Source organism: Macaca mulatta, chromosome 3 (genome assembly GCF_049350105.2).
Source record: "Macaca mulatta isolate MMU2019108-1 chromosome 3, T2T-MMU8v2.0, whole genome shotgun sequence".
In the NCBI taxonomy this organism is placed as follows: domain Eukaryota; kingdom Metazoa; phylum Chordata; class Mammalia; order Primates; family Cercopithecidae; genus Macaca; species Macaca mulatta.
In genome coordinates this window covers 137,476,983-137,499,415 of record NC_133408.1, presented here as the reverse complement: position 1 = coordinate 137,499,415, position 22,433 = coordinate 137,476,983, and the positions used below count along the sequence as shown (strand labels likewise).

The 22,433-nt window shown below is 33.1% G+C and overlaps 1 protein-coding gene across 6 annotated transcripts in view; it reads right to left on the bottom strand.

Annotated features, from left to right (window-relative positions):
• Nucleotides 1-1,703: 1,703 nt before the first annotated feature.
• Nucleotides 1,704-22,433, bottom strand: part of CACNA2D1 (calcium voltage-gated channel auxiliary subunit alpha2delta 1) — a 503,656-nt gene continuing 482,926 nt past the window's right edge. For all 6 annotated transcript variants that reach the window (XM_015134178.3, XM_015134179.3, XM_015134181.3 and 3 more), the window contains 8 exons: nucleotides 21,274-21,345; nucleotides 19,875-20,027; nucleotides 19,720-19,772; nucleotides 18,096-18,151; nucleotides 17,549-17,678; nucleotides 15,397-15,506; nucleotides 14,947-15,029; nucleotides 1,704-5,778 (listed from right to left, as the gene is read on the bottom strand). In XM_015134178.3, coding sequence (XP_014989664.1) covers nucleotides 5,662-5,778; nucleotides 14,947-15,029; nucleotides 15,397-15,506; nucleotides 17,549-17,678; nucleotides 18,096-18,151; nucleotides 19,720-19,772; nucleotides 19,875-20,027; nucleotides 21,274-21,345 — 774 coding nt within the window. In that variant the 3' untranslated portion in view covers nucleotides 1,704-5,661. The remainder of the gene's footprint in view (nucleotides 5,779-14,946; nucleotides 15,030-15,396; nucleotides 15,507-17,548; nucleotides 17,679-18,095; nucleotides 18,152-19,719; nucleotides 19,773-19,874; nucleotides 20,028-21,273; nucleotides 21,346-22,433) is intronic.

Genomic DNA, 22,433 nt, shown 5'->3' with positions numbered 1-22,433 from the left:
GAACTTTCATAATAAATGCATTAAGCATTTATTAAATGTGGCACATTTGACAACTGGCATATGCTGAGTTTGTTCATTTTTTCTTATCGTCATAGCTATGAACCTACTTTAATGTGACATACTTACTAAATTGGGCAAGTTATATTCTTTTCCAATTATGGTAGTGATATTAAATTTTCTTCTCAAATACATTTTTAAACAGTTCATTTATTGAATATAAAACAGCATTGTTGAGTTGTATAGCAATTTATAAGAAAGTATATAGGTGCTCTGGTGGGTAACTCCACTTTGAGATACAAAACATTTAGGAATTTAGAAATGTCCAAGAACTTGAATTTATTAGGACTTCATACCAGTAATTAAAAATTTTCAGCAGTAGTGAAAACTGGTGGTCAGAGGTAATGTGTCTTACAGATCTAAAATTCTAAGGCCAACTTGAATATAATGCAAAGAGAAAAGACTACCAATACATGTCTATGGATATACAAATGAATAATTCTAGTTTTATAAATCTAGGAAGTAATAGGGTTAATGGGCGGGGGTGGATGTTTGATTGTTCAGTTTGTTTTAGGTAGAGGTGTTCCAAATGACTTTAGACCAGAGGGAAAGAAGCCTGTTGAGAAGGGGGATGGAATATCCTTGAGAAAGAAGAACCGATGAAGCAAGGTCCCAAGAGAAGAGGCAGGAGTGGGATCAAAATGATTGATAGAGGAAATGAAGGTCTCTGGGGAATGAGAAAATTAAAGAGAGAAATTGGTATAGAATGAATCCAGATGTTCAAAAAACAAACGAAATCTACCTTACACTTTTGTGTAGGTTTTTTTTCTGTTAAAATGTCTTTATCAGACATGGGGGTCAGATTTTCCAGTAATCACCATCATGGGTACCCACATACTACAGTCCACCCATACGTAGGTATTTTTCAGATTCTCCAGATACAAAAAAGATGAGTAGGCCTATATTCTACTAGATTCCATACAGTATCAGGCTTATCACTTTATCAGGTAAGCATGGAAAAGCAGGTCATAAGCTGGCGTAAGTGTAAAAGGAACCTAATAGGGTTTTTAGGGAAAATTCTTTATACTTCATTGCCTCAGCTACTGTTCAAATGTTAGATGCATAGAAGATAAGCACATTTCAGATACTCTAACTTGTTTCTTTTAACCTACTTTCCTGAGGTCTTTAAAGAAACATGGCAACATTTTTGCCTAGGGAACTTTTTTTTGTAAAAGAAGTCCAAAGTCTGATTAAGTACATTCCTAAATGCCTTGATAGAGAAGGCAAGTTAGAAGGTTAGACTTAAGTAAAGGTGTTGAGTGAATTGACAGTCGTCCCTCTGTGTATGTCGGGGAGTGGTTTCAGGATGCCCAGATGTATCAAAAGTCTGGAAACTGGCCCCGCAGAATCTGGGTACAGAGAAAGTAGGCCCCTGGTATATGTGGGTTTTCCGTTTTGTAAATACTATATTTTCAATCTGCATTTGGTTGAAAAAAATCCATATAAGTAGATCCATGCAGTTCAAACATATATTGTTCAAGGATTCACTGTATTTGTGTGAGTTGAGGTTTGTAATTGTAAAAGCACTATTTAAGCCCAACTTTTATCTCCACAATCCAGAATTCTCTCTTAAAATATATTTATGACAGAGCCATCTGTCTCTTCCAACTGGATCTTTAAAAAAGCAGAAAACCCAAACCACGTGGTGACTTTAAATGATAAACTTTTATTCTGAATATACTGTTTTTGCACAAGATTTAACACAACATTTTCTGGGATTATAAATATTTTATAACAGTATTATACAAATTTTTACAAAATGTTTTTATCAGGCTAGATAATTTTCACAAAAGTGTCAAGAGAACAAAATAAAGGGGAGAAAAAATCTATTGTTCACAAAAGCCAGTTGGCCTTTTGCATGAATGCACACCATTTTAATAAAAGTATTCCTAAAAGCATGATGTGACACTCACATAACACAACAAAAAGACAGCTTGACTAGGTCACATTATAAACTGAATTGGCATCTACACAAGACAGTATCCCATTAGTTTCAGTGGAATTTCTTTGAGATAACTGTGTGAACTAGAAATAAGGTAGATGAAACTATTGGTAAGGGTTGTTTAATTCTTTAAAAATCTGGAATTTTTTCAACACTCAATATATTGTATTGGTTTGCTCTTCACAGAAATATACTGTGAATATTAACATTCTGCTATGGGAAACAATACAAGTTTAGATGAAAAAATATTTAAAATTTTGGGCAAGTGAAATAGTCATTCCATTCTATTCTTTTAAAAAAGTCACAACATCCATTTTGTTTCACTAGGTCAGACTATACCATTAAACATTTTAACGTCTAACATGATCAATGGAATAGATCCAGAGTTTTAAATTAAGACAAAATTTAAGCTTTGTTGGTCACAGACAGAGATTTAAATGAGATTTAAAATACAAGAGAGCATCAAATAAGCAAGTAACACTTGGGTTGCAAAGGTCACTTAAAAGGGATACTGCCTATTTGAACCCCATAAGGCCAGTTTTAAAGTTAATAAAAGGAATATTATAGGAAAACTTACAAATGGCAGCAACACTGTTTTTTTTTCCCCCAAGTTAAGCAGTAATGCCTCAAGCATTAGAAACATGAAAAAAGATCATACTAAAATCTTATAGGCCCAGGACCTAAAAATCTCTTCAATCAAACTTGCTAACTATGTCATGTTAAAAACCTGTTACAAATATGGACCACGGTTGGTGTTTGGCAGTAATGCTGGTTGTTTAAATGAGGAAAATATAAAGAAATCATTAATGCAAAATTCTTTCTTGTTACTCAACACCATCGCCAAGCTTACTTGAATTCTGTTTTAGTGACTAACTACATTAAGCCACATGAGGATAACAAAAATTAAATAGTAAAAGCAGTGTATAATTTTTTTTATTGTTCTTTTATACTGTTCAGTCGTTGGAAATCAATATTAATAACAGGCTATAATTTAAGTTCTTGTCAACATAACTCACAGAAAAATACTAAATGTAATATAATAATTTGATGGGATGAGTGTTACTGTCTTAAAGAAAAGTATGCTATAAGCATGAAGACTAATATTAGTCATGGGAACAATTTTTAATCAGCTTGTTCTTACCCAATTTATAATTGTATTTGTCAATTTGTCAATAATATATAACTCTACAGCAGAAAATAAAGGTTTATAGCAAAACTCATGCATATAAATATATTTTGATGGCAAAAGAAATCAAATAGGATCCTGCCAAGAGATGCCAAGTTTAACTGCGATTAATACAATAACAGTGTAATTGATGAGAACATATAATCGACATTAGCCATGAAAATATATTTAATAGATTTTGAACATAATTTTAAGGTAGTTTGTTGTATGCTGGAAGCAATTCAATTGTTTTAATGTGCATTGTTTATATACACAAACAATTTTATATTTTGATACCCCCTTCCCAACACTATCATGATTTAAGATAGTCTAGCAAAAATTGAACAATAACTTTTAAATATTGAACAAACAACATGATTTAAACGTTGTTACTAGAGTGAGAAGTTTTTTCCACATATATTTTAAATCACTTTGGTGTTTTCTAAAATGTCAATACCAGTTATGAATGACACTACAAAATCACAACAATGCATTAGAAATGGTAACTGATGTCAACTCTTAGAACAATAGTTGGCAAAGTGATTCCATTTCCCCCTCCCCCCTTTTTATTGAAAAAAAAATCTTAAATAAAGAAATGTACACAAATGGTACCTAAGGTATATTGGTGGTGGGAGGGAATTACAAATGTATGCAAAGCTAAAAACAAAACAAATATTATCTTTTAAACTACGTTAAATTATTGGTTATATCTTTGATATGTGGAGCATATTAAAGCATGCTGGATAATGTTAATAACTTTGACTTAAAAAGGATATGTAAGAAAATTTCCAGCATATACACATACCTTTAATTGGCATGTTCCAAAAAAAGAAAAACTGCATTTTATCATAAAAAATATCTACATACGTTCAGCCTTCAGTAAAATTATTAACTATTCTTAGAATTACACATTCATAGTTTTTACCCTTTCTTCAAATACTGTTTGCTCCAGAAAATAATTTTTAAAAGCATAAATAATCTGCTACCATATTAGTCTATAATGAAATATCTGATTTACTACACTAACCATCATTTTCACCAATGAGGCTGTATAAAAAACAACTTTTGTTATTCACAATCAAGTATTCATGTGCATACATAGAGATTCAAGGTTTCCTATTTGTTCAGATTATTGTAAAACCCTTATCAAATTGCATGGAAATTTTGGTCAAACGATCATACCATTTAAAATGGAAGGGCAAAAGCAGCAGTAGCAGGAACTTTTGGATTGTATGTGCTACCATTGAAACGAACAAAGAGGAAACCTAGGATGAATCTTCATTGAGAACATATATGTACTTTTCAAAAAATAAATGTGTCAAATCTGATTTATGTACTTAAAATATCTGTACATAGGTTATCAGGCGAAAGCACGAATCTGTATAAAATTCATTAATTCTCATTTCACCATTTATCTAACCCCAATCATTCAGCATTTACATTGCACAGTATATTCAGAGTAGTTTAACAACATTTTAAAAGATGACTTAAGTGCATTTACACTGCAAGGTTCAGATTCTTACATAACAATAATATCACTCAGTTAACTTTTCAATGACTACACTCTACAGTAAGAGAAAAAAGAACTGAAAAGTTAAAATAGCAGCAGCATCATGCAAAATACCCTTGGTAAACCAAAGTTCATTTATCACAAGAAAAACATTTCCCCCTCCCCCCAACAAGCTTTTCTTAGAGCATTTTTAAATATCTGGCTAGCACTACATTACTGTGAACAAAAGAAACATTACATCAAAGCACTTATTAAGGGCTTGCTTACATTTATAAGGAAATATGTCACATATTCTAATTTCTCCCTCAAGCACCTTTAGTTTAATAATTTCTTAGGTACTATTTTCAAACCATCAGTTCATTACTCCATCAAAATTTAATTGGTCATCAATTGTGTTTTATTTTTGGCAAAGAAGCCATTCTTCATAAGGCATTTGATTCATGGCAAATTTTTCATAGAAAATTAGCCATTATTTGTGTTTCAACAATTTAGACCAATGTTAATTCTTTCTCTATACATTTCAATAATTTATACTCAAAGCAGGAATTAAGTTTTAACAGAATAATAAGTGAAGGCAAAAATAATTTCTTTCCCCTTAGAGATTTTCTTAGTAAAACTGCAACAAGTCAAAATTCCAGGTCAATATCAAGACATTTCTTATGATTCATAAACAATTGTATGGGGAACCCTTTCACATGTAATCACCAACAATGCAACAACAAACTCCCAAATTTTCCAATAGAGGACACGTATAGGATTTTGCTTTGATGTTATACATAGATGATGCAGCATTCACACACGTTTAAGGATCTGACACCCTGACATGCAGCCAATGGGTGCCTTAGGAGTCTGCGCCTTAGTGTTATGCCATGGTATAGGCCCAGGTAATATCTGTCTGATTTTATAGCTGACCCTACTTTAATGTAATTGAGGGCTCATGTTCTGGCAGGGTCTGGAGTTTAATTATGCAGATTTGGTTTCAGAAGGTCACAACAGGCGGTGTCTGCTGCCAGATACCAGCCAAAGTAGTAGAAACTGGATTCCGAAGATATACCACAGGGAGGGATTTAATCCAGAAACACCACCACAGTCAGTATAATCCTCCTGTTGTAAAAAATAAATAAATAAAATAAAAATAAAAATAAAAATCTTGAAAAATCTTTAGTAACACATCTTTTAGAGTAATCCATATTTACTTCACTTCTGAACTTACCTTATAAAATTGCTTTAACTGAAATCCAAATAAATTACTTTCTCCTGGATTTTATCATTGAGGAATTTTGGTTAAAGCAACTTCCCTAGCATCATTTGACAAATGCTTTAAATTTTTAGTTGTAGATTTTTATGATTATGAAAGAAAATAATAAATGCTGTTTGAATAATAATTTTAAAGTAAAAACTTTCATAGTATCAAAAATCCTATATATTTATAAATACAAGAAGTGTAAAATTTAATAGTTTTTATAATTCCCAAGAATTATGATTTTAGCAACTATGCTCCATATGGGAAAGTTTGGGACTGATAAATACATTTCCATTTCCCATGTTTCTTACACAGTTTCTAAGGTTCAACATAGCGTGCAATCATAGCATCTGGACCTTCATCAAGAATTAAAGTAAAATGAAGAATAATGTATTTGAACCATAAACAATGAAAGGACACGGAAAATAAATATCCAAAATAAAGAGCTAAGCTAGGAAGAGATTTGTCTTGAGACAATGAAGAAATACTAGAATGAATGTACTCACATTAACTCCCCACGGTCTAGTGGTAGCTCATTTAGTTCCCTCTTAATGCAAAAGTATTATTCATCTTTTATTCCTAGGTTCTATATTTGATAACAATTTCCACATCCTTTAATTCCTTTTAACATAGTGAATTTCATTTTTAAAAACCTCATATTAATTATTTTTTATTTAATTTCAATAGTTTTGGGGGAACAGGTGGTTTTTGGTTACATGGATAAGTTCTTTAGTGGTGATTTCTGAGATTTTGGTGCACCTGTCACCCAAGCAGTGTACAATGCACCCAATGTATGTAGTCTTTTATCCCTTTCCCCTCTTCCTCCCGAGTCCCCAAAGTCCATTATATCATTCTTATGCCTCTGCATCCTCATAGTTTAGCTCCCACTTAGAAGTGAGAACATACAATATTTGGTTTTCCATTCATGAGTTACTTAGAAAAATGGTTTCCAACTCCATGTAGGTTGCTGCAAATGCCACTATTTCATTCCTTTTTATGGGTGAGTTGTATTCCATGTTGTATATATACCACATTTTCTTTACCTACTCATTGGCTGATGGACATTTAGGTTGGCTCCACATTTTTGTAATTTTGAATTGTGCTGCTATAAACATACACGCGCAAGTGTCTTTTTCATAAAATGACTACTTTTCCTCAGGGTAGATACACAGCAGTGAGACTGCTGGATCAAATGGTAGTTCTACTTTTCGTTCTTTAAGGAATCACCATACTGTTTTCCATAGTGGTTGTATTAGTTTACATTCCCACCAGAAGTGTAAAAATTGTTCCTTTTTTTTTTACCACATCCATGCCAACATCTATTTTTTTTATTATGGCCATTCACGCAGGAGTAAGGTGGTATCACATTGTGGTATTAACATGCATTTCCCTGATAATTAGTGATGTTGAGCAATGTTTCATATGTTTTGGCCATTTCTATATCATTTTTTAAAAATTGTCTATTCATGTTTTTTTGCCCACTTTCTGATGGGATTATTTGAAAGACCATATATTTAAACATCTTTAAAGAATCTAATCCAAGGTAGGTGTTCTAATAATCAAAATAATAGGTTGAATAATTTTACAAAGATTCTAAGTTCCCAAAGAATAAGAACTTTGACTATTTTCGTTCACCAGGATTTAATACAGTGCTGCCACATGGTAAATATATAAAAATTATTTCTTTAATTGTATTTTAAGGCAGCAGAACTATTTTGTTTGTTAAGAAGAAAGAAAGCTGGGAGAAAAGAATCTATGAAAATAATTTTGGTTTCAATCAATTTACCTCCCAAATCTAAACAGAATCATAAAATAATCAATTATTAGTCTTTATCCTATTTGACCTTTCAGAAGCATTTGACAAATATATAACATTGTCTCCTTGAAATACGTTCTTGTGTATCTTTGGCTAACCTACTCTTCTGGTTTTTCTGGAAACTTGTTTGTGTATTTCTCCTTGGCTTGACCTCCTTTTCTTCATGCTGTCTACAATGTTAGACTTTTCCAGGTGTTACTTCTCTCTCCTTCTTTTTTCCTTTACACTTTTTTCCTAGATGATCTAATCTAGTCCTACAGCTTTAAATTTCATCCATTTCCAAATAACTTGCTCTTTTATATGTTCAATCCTGTATTCTCCTCTGGTCTCTGAATTCATTGATCTCTACTTTCTCCTCTTGTATGTCTCATAGGGATTTCAAACTTGACTTGCCCCTAATATAATTCTTCTGGTATCAGTAAATAGCACTTTTAGAGTAGCAGATAAGGTCAAAGACTACAAGTAATGTACGATCCTCTTTTTTTCTCAAATCTAATTTTTTTTTTTTTTTTTTTTTGAGATAGGGTCTCACTCTGTCACTCAGGCTGGAGTGCAATGATCTTGACCTCCCTGGGCTCAGGTGATCCTCCCACCTCAGCCTCCTGAGTCGCTGGGACTATAGGTGTGCATCACCACACCTAATTTTTTATATTTTTTGCAGAGTTGGGGTTTCAGCTGGGAATCCATCCTCTAACTCTAGCTTCAAAATACATCCCCAAACCTACTGCTTGTCACTACTGCAGGTCCAAGTCACCATTACTTCTTCCTTCCGTTTTGCAAAAGCTGCCTCACTTGTCCCATGGCTTCTACTCTGCCCTTTTGCAAATGCTTCTCCAAAAAGCAGTCTTCTTAACACCACACATTCTTTCACTCCCTGCTCAACATTTCTCATCATTCTCAGAGCAAAATCTACATTCTTTATTAAGGTCTACAAAGTCTTATGAGGTCTGGAGCCTGGTTGCCTCGTCTTCCCACTTTTTCCTCTCCCACATACTCACTCTGCTTCAATAACACTGGCTGCCTCTGCAACAGGCCAAGCTCTTTAGTGCCTTTGCATTTGTTTTGTTCAGATGCTTTTCTCTCCAGGTAGGGTAACCAGATAAAAAACAGGGTACCAGTAATAATTGAATATGAGATTAAAAAAATACTTTATATAAATGTATTTCACACACAGAAGAGTGGCTAGATACATAGTAACGATTTGATAAATGAATAGTAGGTACTCAATAAAGCAGCACACACTGACTGGTTAGAAACACTATGAGGTATTAACTTAAAGAAGTCATTGTCGCTTAACCAGGAGTACTCCCCAGTTATGATTAAGTGTTAATTTGAATAAAAATTACCACACAACAAGACCCATTTGTGTATTAAGAATATATTTTGTCATCTTTATAATCTACAAATGTGTTACGGAAAGAAAAATATTCTCTTTGGCCCTTATTTCAGTGTTTTTATTTTTATATTTGGGTGTTTTTTGTTTCATTTCCTCTGTGTGATGATGAGATATATCTGTTTCGATGGGAGGTGGTAGTTTAGATAAGTTATTGGGGCTCCCTGTAGTCTGCATGTCAATTCACACTGAAAAATGTGCCTTTTAAGTTTCCTGATCATGTCTTCCCATACATTTTGCATTTCAAGTCTTATTATGGGATACATTCTAAATCACAAATGCCCTGATGTGGGAGCAACCCAGCATTATCTCCGTCCTATAGAGACTGAAATCCCACTGGCACCATAACCAGATATAATAAATCGGTCTGATTTTTAAACGATTATTTAAGTAGAAAACAACATATTGGTACTTTAAGTTTAGAACATTAAAATGGAAGAAGAATCAGTGCCAATATTATATATTTATTTTAAAATATGATAAACTAATTTTATTAGACTTCCTTATAGGGGAACGTCTCTTAAAAGATTGTGTTGTTAAAGATATCAACTGAGGCCGGGCGCGGTGGCTCAAGCCTGTAATCCCAGCACTTTGGGAGGCCGAGATGGGCGGATCACGAGGTCAGAAGATCGAGACTATCCTGGCTAACACGGTGAAACCCCGTAAAATACAAAAAACTAGCCGGGCGAGGTGGTGGGCGCCTGTAGTCCCAGCTACTCGGGAGGCTGAGGCAGGAGAATGGCGGGAACCCGGGAGGCGGAGCTTGCAGTGAGCTGAGATCCGGCCGCTACACTCCAGCCTGGGTGACAGAGCAAGACTCCGTCTCAAAAAAAAAAAAAAAAAAAAAAAAAAAAAAAAAAAAAGATATCAACTGAGAACTCTTTAGTCCTTTCTTTCTCATTACTCTTTAAAAAATCTAAACCATAGTAAAATTCATATGGTATTTGCCCCCAAAGTTTTCTTTATACAGCATGTGTTACCAGTGACTAAAATCTTTTGAATTTTACTGTTGCTAAACTCTTACTCTGCTTTTCTTTCCCCATTCAGAACCTGGGACAACTAATGGCATACAGTACAAGCTTAATAATTTTTAATTTATTAAATTTAGAAATACATTTTTCAAAAGAAAATGTTCTGGTCATTTGGCTAAAAGGTTTTTGATCTTTTTTTTTTTTTTCTGAATTATAGCCATCATTTAATTTCCTTCAAAATGCAAATCACTGTTGAAGACAGCCATCAAATCATGGATTAACTTTTGAATTCAGGTAAGTCTGTACTAAAGTTACCACCAGCAACTTCAAAGAAAATCTATATTTAAAAATTTTTAGGCAGGTAGATACTGCATAATAATAGGAATAATGACCCCAGCAAATAATTTGTTCTCCTACATGGCACCTTAACACTCTTACACATTTACTCGAGAGATAGGCAGTATATTTATTCAACTCTTTAAATGTAGACAGATTATGTACCCAATACTATGCTTTATAAATTGGGTTTGCATAAAATAATTTCTCAATGGACAGAATTGGCTTGCCTTACTTCTTTGATTAATAAACGTTAGCTTTTTCATTTGCTTTTGTACTTGTGTGTGACTTGAATCTTCACAAAGCTTGTTATCAAAAAGTCTTGTTTGAACACTTGCGTTCTGATGAAGTCATCATGGTATGGAGCTTCATAATTGTTTATGTATAATCTTTATCCTTCTGGAATCTACAGGATTAATGGCCCTTTGGTAGGCTTTGGAGATTACACTACCATTCTACCTTGCTTGTGAGCAGAACCTAATCCAACAGAAATTGCTAGTTTTAGCCAGACTATATTGGAGCATAGACCATGACCTTTATTGGTCCTTAATGTGGGAAATAACTGCCAACTAACCTTTCAGTACTTTTTGTAATGATTTTTTTTCAACTTAATTGTTTCAGAGAAAATAATACTTCCTCTGATATCATCATATCAACATTCAAATAGCACTAAGGGGATTCACTGTTCTATACTGATAACTGTGTTTTTAAATACTGAAACCACATCTTGTTAATGTAAAATATACACCATCTATATTATGTATTCCTGTGATATAATAATATAAAGGAATCTCAAATGTGTTCTTTTTAGAGATCAGGATATAGATTATACAACATCTACAATTATGAAGTTCCATACCATGAGGACTTCATCAAAACTCAAGTGTTCGAGAGTTTTTGATACAAGCTTTATGAAGACTTAAGTCACACACAAGCAAAAAAGATAAGCAAATGAAAAAGCTAACATTTATTAATCAAAGAAGTAAAGCAAGTCAATAATTGTCCATTGAGAAATTTATTTTATGTAAACCCAATTTATAAAGCATATTATCCGGTACACAAATATCTAGTTGAGTCCATGGTGATACATAATTATTTCCATGATAGATTTATAATGTATCATAATAGGAAAATGTTATTTTGTGTGTGTGGGGGGGGGTTCTTAGGTTAAAAAAAATTTACATTCACTGTTGCTATAGGATTTTTTTTTTTTTTTTTTTTTTTTTTTTGGAGACGGAGTCTAGCTCTGTGATCCAGGCTGGACTGCAGTGGCACAATCTCGGCTCACTGCAACTTCCACCTCTCAGGCTCAAGCAATTTTCCTGCCTCAGCCTCCAGAGTAGCTGGGACTACAGGTGCGTGCCACCAGGCCCAGCTACTGTTTGAATTTTAGCAGAGATGGGGTTTCACCAGGTTGCCCAGGCTGGTCTCAACTGCTGACCTCAGGTCCACCTCGGCCTCCCAAAGTGATGGGATTACAGGCGTGAACCACTGCGACCAGCCATTGCTATAGGTTTTTAAGAGAAAGGTAAAAAGAGAGCTGGCCTACTCAAGACCAATACTTATATATTTTTTAGTGTAATTGATAACCTATAAATCTTACCTAAAAATTCTATGATTGAGAGAAGTAAGCTTTTGAATGAAGGGAAAATAAGGACAATTATGGAAACATATTTGGTAACACTTTTCTTGTGTAATCGTTGACTACCTATGAACTTCTTTAAGGAATCAATAATATTTCAAATAGTTGCATACATATCAATTTTTAAAATGTTTATATGAAGATATTTAATTTTAGTATTTTAATTATTACAGTAATGTTTCCTTTGCTTGGAGTCTTTTGCCATGAAAACCATTCTTTTATTATCCCAGAAGACAAGTGGTTATTTTCTGAGACTCCCTCTGCTATTCTACTCCCCACCCTCTACCACCCCTGCCTGTGAATTCACTCCATTCATAGTAATGGCCACATCTCCATCTAGTGGCTTCCTAATCAATGACTACCTGGAAACCGATGACAAACACAACAAACGTGTGTGCTCTAGTAACACAATCATGATGATTCCAGAGCATTAGAAAATAAATTGCAAAACAGTAAATGAAGAACTAAACGCAAATGCAAGCGCCGAAACCTCCCGTTAGTAGTACTGAATACAGAACTCAGAAATTTCTTCAAAGGTTAATAATTTTGGGCTAGATAATGTAATATTAAATAAAATGAACTTAGAAACTGGAAGCACTTATTCTAAAATATTTCAATATTTTGAGGGTAAAAATCTAAAAAGTTATTTAAGTCAGATTTATTTAAGTAGAAAAATCTGAAAGGAATTAAATTTGCGTTAGCATCTTTTGTAAATAAACTGAGATAACCACCTCTAAAAATTGTCATTAGATAGTTCTCATATCATGAAGCATGTATATTTGTCTCTGCAATGACAATTTTTATACAAAAACTTTATGAAAAAAATCATTTTTACATAAATATTGAAAACTAATATGTTTCATTTAGGATTAGAAATTTACATGCCATTTGAAATCAGCTATTTCCAAAACAACATTGGTCCTGAGATTTTAATAACCTAGTTTCAGGAACATTAATATCATGGATTTAGGGATATGGGTGACTTTCTAAAATTTCAAGCCAAAAACAAAAAGAAAAATTAGGGAAAGTGACTGACCATCCACACCACATGAAAACTTGCAGTAAAATGAAGATAGGAGCTGACATCATGGTACAGGCACCACTCGTTGTGCATTTAAGTTGATCCTATTAATAACGGGCAAAGTAGCAAGTACAGGAAAAGGAAAGAAAACACAGAAAAGAAGACATACAAGATGAGATTTCATGCAATTTGCTGGCAGTTAACGTGAGTCTCCATCCAGAGCAGATTCACAGTGACCATTGCAAATAAGCATTACCAAAATACTCCACTGCTAAAGAAACACAAGATATTATTAGCATACCAAGCTACTGAGCAACAGTTGTACTTTCACACACAACCCGTTTATAGGAGCTTCAATTGCTGAACATTTTTGTCTTGGTCAAATCTTTTTAATGCCTTGATCATAAGATAGAGCCTCCTAGAATAATATTTTGGGCAAGAGGGTTTTTATGTCATTTTTTCAAGTTCATCTGAATATTCCTACTGTCAAAAAACTGGTGGCAAATAGTTGATGAGTGAAGCTTCTCTAACGAGTGACATGACCCTTGGCGCTTCATAAAATATTCTTTGGGAAATAATTTTACATGGGCAACTTGCTGAAGGTGTAGTAGGCAGAATAACATGAGTCCTCCTATCTGGACTTTAAATGTCTTAAGGAAAAAAAAAAAAAAAAAAAACCCTTAGTGGCAATGTTGAAATACTTTCCCTAGCAAGGATCAATAATCCCTCACAGAGATAACTGGGATTGACTGGCTAATACATCTTGAATTTATCACTGATTTTATTTCTTTCTTTGCTCCATTTTTAATTTATATTATCTGTGAAATGTTTTATCCTTTCTGGGACAAATGCAGCTATGTATTTGAGTAGGTAAACCTCTTCTAAATAACTCTTAAAAATGCACATTAATCAATAGATGTTCTGACCTATTTTTAGAATAAACAATTTATGAGATAATGCATTACACGTTTGGATGCTCATTGGTGTGTGCAAGCCACTTCATGCAGTGGCACACCTGGAAGAATCAGAATTGGGAAGTATCGTATTTAAAATTAGTTAAAAAGAGGTGGACAGAGATTTTTATGTGGACTTCATCTTTGAGAATAGATTAGTATTTCTAAAGCATAAAGCTAATGTATTACATACTGATGATGTATTACCTACCTTGTACATAATCAATACACAATAAGTCAGAATAGTATTTATTAGGGAAAGATAGATGAACTATAGGAAACGTAGTAAGCCATCTTTAAGTGACATATATTTAATATGATTTGTAATATTTTATCAAACTAACCCTGTGTAATTGACCTGGTCTAATTTCAAACACCAGAAAAAGAAATTAAATAATACAAGTCTAATATGTGATAGAATCAGAAACCATCCAAAAGAAACCAGAACTCCATAATAATAAGACAATGGCTGTATAACAGGTTTTTCAATTCACTGAAGACGAATATAACTAATAAAAATGTAATAAACTTAATTTTTATATCTTCAGGATTGGAATATAAATAGAGGCAACAAATATATCATAATTAACATTTACTATGAGTTAATTATTTATTAATCTTGAAAATCAGATTTATGACCTTGGATTATTAGTCAATTGATTGGAATTGTGTTTGAAAGCACAATTTCTGTGGGAAGGACATACAAAAGAAGCAACTGTTAAGTTTATGCTAACCATGAAAACTACTGAAATGAAAAAAATCTACCAGCAAGTATGTCATGTTAATGAGAAAAACTATGGTTAAGACATTATGTTTGAGTTAAATTGTCTCCTTGAATTCTTGTGGCCAGTGAGCATTAATTTATAGTATTTCAATCCAGTAGAAGCGTGATCTTACCAAGACATTGTTATCAAAGCAGACATCAGGCCCTTTTCGGTATCTGGGTTGCTTAACCATGTCACAAGGATTTGGACCATCAGCTAAAGAGGCTTGTTAAGGAATCTCTTGTTAGTTTTTTTTCCACATGACTAAAAATAAATACAATGCAATGTATTTCCCAAAACATGTAAGAGATAACTTATACATCATTACTCTCATCCAACACAATTCAAGTACATTGGGATTTAAAGAACTAAATTGTGAATTATCCTTTTCTGGGGCATGTGTAGCATAATTATTCTTGACATTCCAACCAAATTTTGAGTGAGGAATCCATTCTGCCTTTGCGAGGTGATCAGAGCAGTCTAATATTTTTCCTCTTTATGAGCATAAACAATGTGACAAGATTCAAAATGCATTATTTTAAGATGGTTTTCCTTTCCAGATAGCTCTGATGTCAAAGGATACAAGTCTGTTCTGCTTGTATGAGCAGTCGTGTGTCACAGGGACATGTCCCTTTGCTCTCAACCATTATGAATATTAAGTTGGTGTTCATAAGCTTTTCGCCATGAAAGATTCTGCAAAATATGATATCACAGAAAATGAGTATCTTTGTCAAAATAAATGGAAATATTTCAAAGATTCTTACATATTAAAATGAAAGACAAAATACGACATTTGAAACATAAACCATTCCAAGCACAACAGGAGTATGATTTTAGAAGGAAAAAAAGTTTCATTTATTAGTGTGAAAATATTACCTATGTCAAATGAATAAAAAATTGCAATAGATGTTTTATGTGTGACCATTTTAAGTATTAGTTCTCATTGCAAAATAAGCACTTTTTAGTTGTTGATGCACATAGAAAAATTTCTTTACACTTACAAATAATTGTGATACTTATCACTGAAAATATGCCAAAGTTGCCTTATTTTACAGATAACACAACAGGGAATACAAAAATGTCTAGGCATCTTGCCCAAACTAAGGGCAGAGAAAAGTCTGGAACAGTGCTATTAAGCAAAGTTTCTGTGAAGATGGAAAAGTTTTTTGCACTGTCCAGTATGGTAAATACTAACCACTCAAGGGGTATTGGGCACTTAAAATGTGACAAGTGTGACTGAGGCACAAAAATTTAATTTTAATAACTGTAATTGAAATTTCGATGGCCACCTATGGGTGGTAACTACTGCATTGGACAACACAGACATGGACAGAATCAAAGGTTTTGAATTCTATCCCCTGTTTTGTCCACACCTTAAGCTGCTCTTACTTTAGTAACCAACACAGAAAATGTAAATATATATCACTAAAAAAGTAATTTCTTCATCATTATACATTTTGCAGAAAAGTGGGATTTTCTTTTTGCTCTGTTAAGCTTTGATTTCCATAAAACAAATCAAAAGGAAAGTATGATTCAATTTAATGTCTTGGTTATATTGACCTTCACTTTACAATTTAACTTACTTCTTTAAGCACACGTTGCTCTTGCTGGATGTCAATTAATAAAAGGCCAATGACTGTGAAACTCTGATGTATCCAATAAACATGCCACAATTCCATTTCCTGAGGTCCATAGCCTGATACGCTAATCTCCTCTAAACAAGATAGTCTGCTTTTTTGTGAGTTCATGCTTGACTCCTCCTCCCCTTTCTTCTCCTCTTCATATATTCTACCTCCTCCTTGGACATAGAGGTATGCTAGAGAAAGTCATAAAACATACCACGTCTACTAAAAATTCATGAGAGGTTGCTTAGCCCCTCTTGCAAAAAATTTTTTAAACTATTCTGGCACTTTCATAATCTCAGATTACCTCACCTCCTCCTATTTCTTCTTCTGCTATGGTAACATTTCTTCTAAAATAACCTGCCCTCCACCTCTAAAAACAAAGTGTCTCTACTCTGTGCTTTGTAAGCTGTGACTTGCTGCTCTCTTCTCAGGAATCTTGTGGCATTAATTATTACTTTCCCCTCAAAATCCCCATCTTGCCTTTCTCCTCTATCCTCATTACAATAAAATTAAATTCTCCATCTCTTCCCAACATTTTAAAAGATATTTTATGGATACTGACTAAACATTAACCATGACCTAAGAAAATTGCATTTTTTCCCAGTTCCTTCAAATTCAAATAAAGATAACATTCAGTTCTTCAAGTCAGAGAAGACTAGAAGTAAAAACAAAACAAAACAAGACTTTTTTTTGTAAATCTGTTTAGTTACCATATAGAAAAATAATTCATATTTGGCTTAGAATTATTTAGAATTACTAATATATTTAATTTTATAACTTTATATTAGAAATTTTTAATATGGGTTATTTTAGGAAAAAAGTTAAAAAATATCAAATTTCTTTGTGTTCTGCCTAAAGAGAAAGTAATTATCTTGATCATGTAATTATTATTATAGTTGAAGAAATAACAGCTTATCAATGTTAGAATTTTAAAAATTATAAATTTTAAAAGCCTACAGAGAAACTAAAGATCTCTGACATTTTCAACTTAAAACAATTACTCACATCTCTGGCTCCAACACAATTTTCAGTTTTTTCTGTAATGATTATAACAGTATATACAATTTCTTAATGAAATAGGACGACTCCAGAAATAAAGAAAGAAATTACCTGGAACAGTTTCCACAGTCTAATACACCACTGAATGATTTACTATCGTTATCGAAGAAATACTGGGTTTGTTCAGTAATGCAGCTCTGCTTTGACAGGGAGGCTGTAAAGTCATCATCCTCCATCTCAACTTGGGTGGGGAGAGGGGGGTAAAAACAAAGAACACCATTAGAAGGGGCCACTGTAGTCAGTCCCCTGGAGTCTTCACTTCTCACAGAGCAAAATAAATGTCTAAGACCAGGAGGCCTGGACTGGCTTGTTTACTGCTGTGTAATATCGTGGCAGCCCGTAATAGATGCCTGATAAATATCAATAGAATAAATTAATTTAAATACATGATGGCTATGAGATCAAGGCCAATGTGACCTAAGTAATTTCTAAGACATTAGGAAAGGTTGGACAAAAAGTTTCTAGATCTAAAATTATGAGATGGGTGATCTGTTTTCTCTTTCTCACACAAATATTCTCTGAATTTGCTGAACTCAAGCATATCCCCCCAAATAATTTTTATCGTTATGACAGTGACAAGGTCTGAGCATTTACATACCTGCCTCAAGGAGTCGTGGAAAGGTCAAACTCAAGAGAAACTGCTGTAGAATAGACCTGAGTTTTTCAAAAAAAAAATAATAATAAAAATCTAGGGAAAAATGTGTTTTTACATGCACACATACACATACCGTTTCCCTTTATCTTTTTGGGAAGGAAAGTCTAGGAGTGTTTTTATTTAAGTATTTTTAAAATTATATAACACATTGTAACCTTTCTTGAATGTGTCAAGTCATGAAATCAGAAGTATTCAGATCTTGTTCTGGACCAAGTGAGACACAGTGTGTTAAGAAGCCTAATAGGCAATGTTATCAAGCAGAAGTGTTCACTCTAAGGAGAATGTCAGTGTTTCAGCGCATAGGTTTTTACATTCATTACATCTCCTTATTTTAGCTTTTAAAACCATTTGTTTTTTGAATTCCCCCCGCCCCCAACAAAGAAACAACACTGTTTATACCATGGGTTTGAATTTGTTAACTATTTACTTTGTAATACAGAAAATATTTGTAAATATGTAATGTAACTTTCATGAAACAAAATATACATATTATATAGAGAGATATGGCACATTTCAGTTTTATAGTAACTGACAACTGAGCCAAATTTCTAGAACTGAATTTAGTTTAAAACAAGTGGGGGTGGGAGGGGATATAGGATAAAGAAAGTATTTCAGGGTCATGATGAAATTTTAAAAGCCTACTGAAATTAATATATAAAATCACATCAGAAAATACCATTTTTTCAGAATAAAACAGAATTTTCTAAATCTTTCAAATTATCTCAAAATTTTAAAATCGTAAAATCTTCTTTGCTGCTTTAATGATATCATCACTTAATTTTAGCTGGCAAACCTCAACATCAAATGAATATTGTACATTAATCTATGTGGAATAGGGCTAACAATACAGTGTGATGATACCAAAAAAAAATAAATAAATAAAAATTAGAGGGGAGAGAAGGAAGAGGGAGATCATGGATCCCAGACGTAACAGGCTTAGTTACAACTAAACAATAAGAAATGTGATCTTCCAGACTTTCCACAGTGCCACAATTGACCATTTGAATGTCTTATTTTCATAGGTTGTATGGTCTACAGGTGAGGGATGGGGGAGGTTTGGAAGGTAGAATCGGTGAAAAGAAACAATTAGATCCATTTCAGCAACATGATGCCCCTAAAACGATACCAGTACTTGTATCAATAGTAAAGAGGTAGAAGGTTGCCATCATGCCATGAATTTGATGCATGCAGACATCCAACTTGGATACTAAAGACAATTAAATTGTAACTTCTTACAGATCAATACACCTAAAATTGGTGTAATACTTTAAAAATACTTAATACAAATGAAAAGAATTTCAATAGATGTGTAGAGGAAAGAAGACTCTAAAGAGGTTGAAGTTTACATCCACATAACATTGTTTTCATATGAGAAACTGAATAATGGTAATTTTATAGTGCTCACTTAGGAAAAAATATCACTATTACCAATAAGTGATGCAGAGAATGAAAAAACCTTAACTCCCTTAATAAAAAATTTGAGTGTCCCCTAAATCCATATTTTCATCAGATGCTTTTCTATTTTACGACTTCTTTCATTACCAATAAAACTAAAATTTTGACCTACCAGGCAGCAGCAGTGGCCCACCAGCCAATTTGTAATATGTCTGCTATTGATGGCTATAAAATAAAATAATAAAGTCATTTCAGTAGTCTACTTGATACTGAGGACACTTGAGTATCCTCTTGAGAAGAATTGATTAGACTGTGGATATTACTGACCACATATGCTGAGCGATGTCCTGCTCCTTGTTTTGGTGCAGCACCAGGCTCGCATACTGACTGATAATCATAAGATTTGTTAAAAGCATAAACTGATATATTAACCAGGTGTCTCATCAAGCTGGGATCAATCTCTCCAAAAAATCTTCCAATCTGGTGAAGAAAAAAATCATAAAGCAATGTGTACTTAAAATGTAAGTCAAAAATGAACATTGGAATCACCACTACAGTGAAAAGAAATAATACAGAGAAACTGAACTACAACTGAGGAGCTTAAAAACAAAAGCAAATGAGAAACTGTATATGACACTGTGAACAAATTAAAATGAGAGTAAGTGTTCTCATTACTCAGTGGGGCTGTGTGATGTTTTATTTGTGGAAGGAATGGACACACATTACTAAGCACTAAATCACAATCAAATGTCTCCCAGATGAATAAAACAGGGGTGGGGAATGAAGAGGTGTAAGTCAAAGGGTACAAAGAAGCAGTTATGTAGAATGCATCAGCCTAGAGATTCAATATACAACAGAGGACTGTAGTTAATAATACTGTTTTGTCTACCAGAAATTTGATGAGAGTAGATTTTAAGTCTTCTTACCATACTGCAAAAAAGGTTAACAACCTGAGATGATGGATATGTTAATTGGCTTGACTTCAGTAATCACTTAACTATGCAAATCGAAACATTTTGTTGTACATCTTAAACATATACAATAAAAAAAAAAGATCAAATGCCCCCCTGGGGAATGGAAAAGTAGCATAAATGAGAGAGCAGGCTGGCCAAGAAAAAGAACTTGTAGGGACTGTGATGAACTGGAACAAGTCCCATCTAAAGGGGCAATCACGAGTTAATCAGCTTCAGCCCATAAACACTGTCATCCAGAAAACAAAAAAAGCCCAGTGTTGAGATCTCTTTTGCTTTTTCCAAAAAAGAGAAGCCAGGAATATAGATTCAGAAGCGAAATTAGTTGGCATCGAATTCAAATTTGTTAAAAATCTTGTATGAGGTAAATAGCCTATGTGCTGCTAATTTGCAGATTTGAGACTAGAAATCACATCAGTTTTAACCAGCTATATATTAAATTAGATATCATCAACTGACAAATTTTGAAGTGAAAATTTTCTAAATATCTGAAAGATTAAAAAGGTCATATCATGCTAAAATTCTGAACTGTATGTTTTAATGATACCAGTACTAAAATGTAAAATCAAATAACATAAAAGCTAGACTTAGCACGCCTTTCTTAATGGTTTACATAATATTAAGCATTTTACAAATTATTTTATGATAGAAACAAAACATCTCATCAATTTCTAAAACACTGAAAGAGGTTTTGTAATGTTGATCAGGGAAACACACTTTGGAAAGCCTAATTCTCTCTTATTTCAGGCACATACCTGATTAGTATAATCATCATGATTTGCCATCAAAAGAAACCCACCGTCATCCAGAATTACACAATCCATTACCTACCAAAATAAAATGAACAGTTAACACATTTTTAGAAAGGTTTGGAGGTTGTATTGTCTTTACCCCATTATACGTACATGATTAGAGCAATAAAAAATAGAAAATTTTAAATGACTATCTTCTCTTGAACGTATATGTTCATGAAATTCTGGTGAAATAAAGGCCTGCATTGATTTATATCAAACCATCACGCTTGATAATCCAACACCAACCATCCATTTGAGACTGTCAATTCAGTCTGAACAAATCATAAAAGCAAATCCGAAATAATCTTTTTACCACTTTCGTGTCATCTAAATGATCCAGAAAAGTGGATAATTATTTAATAATGAATAACTGATTTAAACACATACTTAGGATTTCAACAAAAAGATATTTTAAAAAATATCATTTTAGTTATCCTGTTTCACAGACTTAAAACACGTCAGTACTGTAAGACTATAATTATTTCATATTTTCAGATTGAAAATATGTAGTTGGATAATTGGAGATTTAAAAGCAAAATGCAAAACAAAAAATGTCCATGGTTAAGAAAATACTTAATTCACCCTGAAACATAGGATAAATTCCTACCTAGTTTAAAACATGTTTTAATGTATGAAAATCAATATAATTTGTATTTAATAAAATCACAAATAAAAACATTGTTTTCAAAGTTGAGGATGTAATGCATTGCATTTTCCTAATGTTGAAGCAGCTTATTACTAAATTTTTTGCTCTTAAAACAGCTACTGCATAGTCTATGTCAAATAGATAAGTTACAAAAATCATTGAAATTATTTGCTCATAATTCCACACGAGTGGGAGTGATAAAGATGATATAAACCGCCTGTTTCCCTTGGAGATATGCAGACACACATAAGAGGACTGGAAGAAAATATCGTTTCATCATTGTTACTCAATTTTTAGAATTAGAGCATCTTCAACTTTTGAAGAAAGTTCACATTTCCTTTTCCAATTTCTCAAACAGATGTGAAAGTAATACAAGACAACTTAAAACTCAATCCATGTAACTAGAACTTTATAATAAACTGAAATACTTCTGGGTTTAGTTAAAAAAAATTTTCCTATAACTATATAATACACT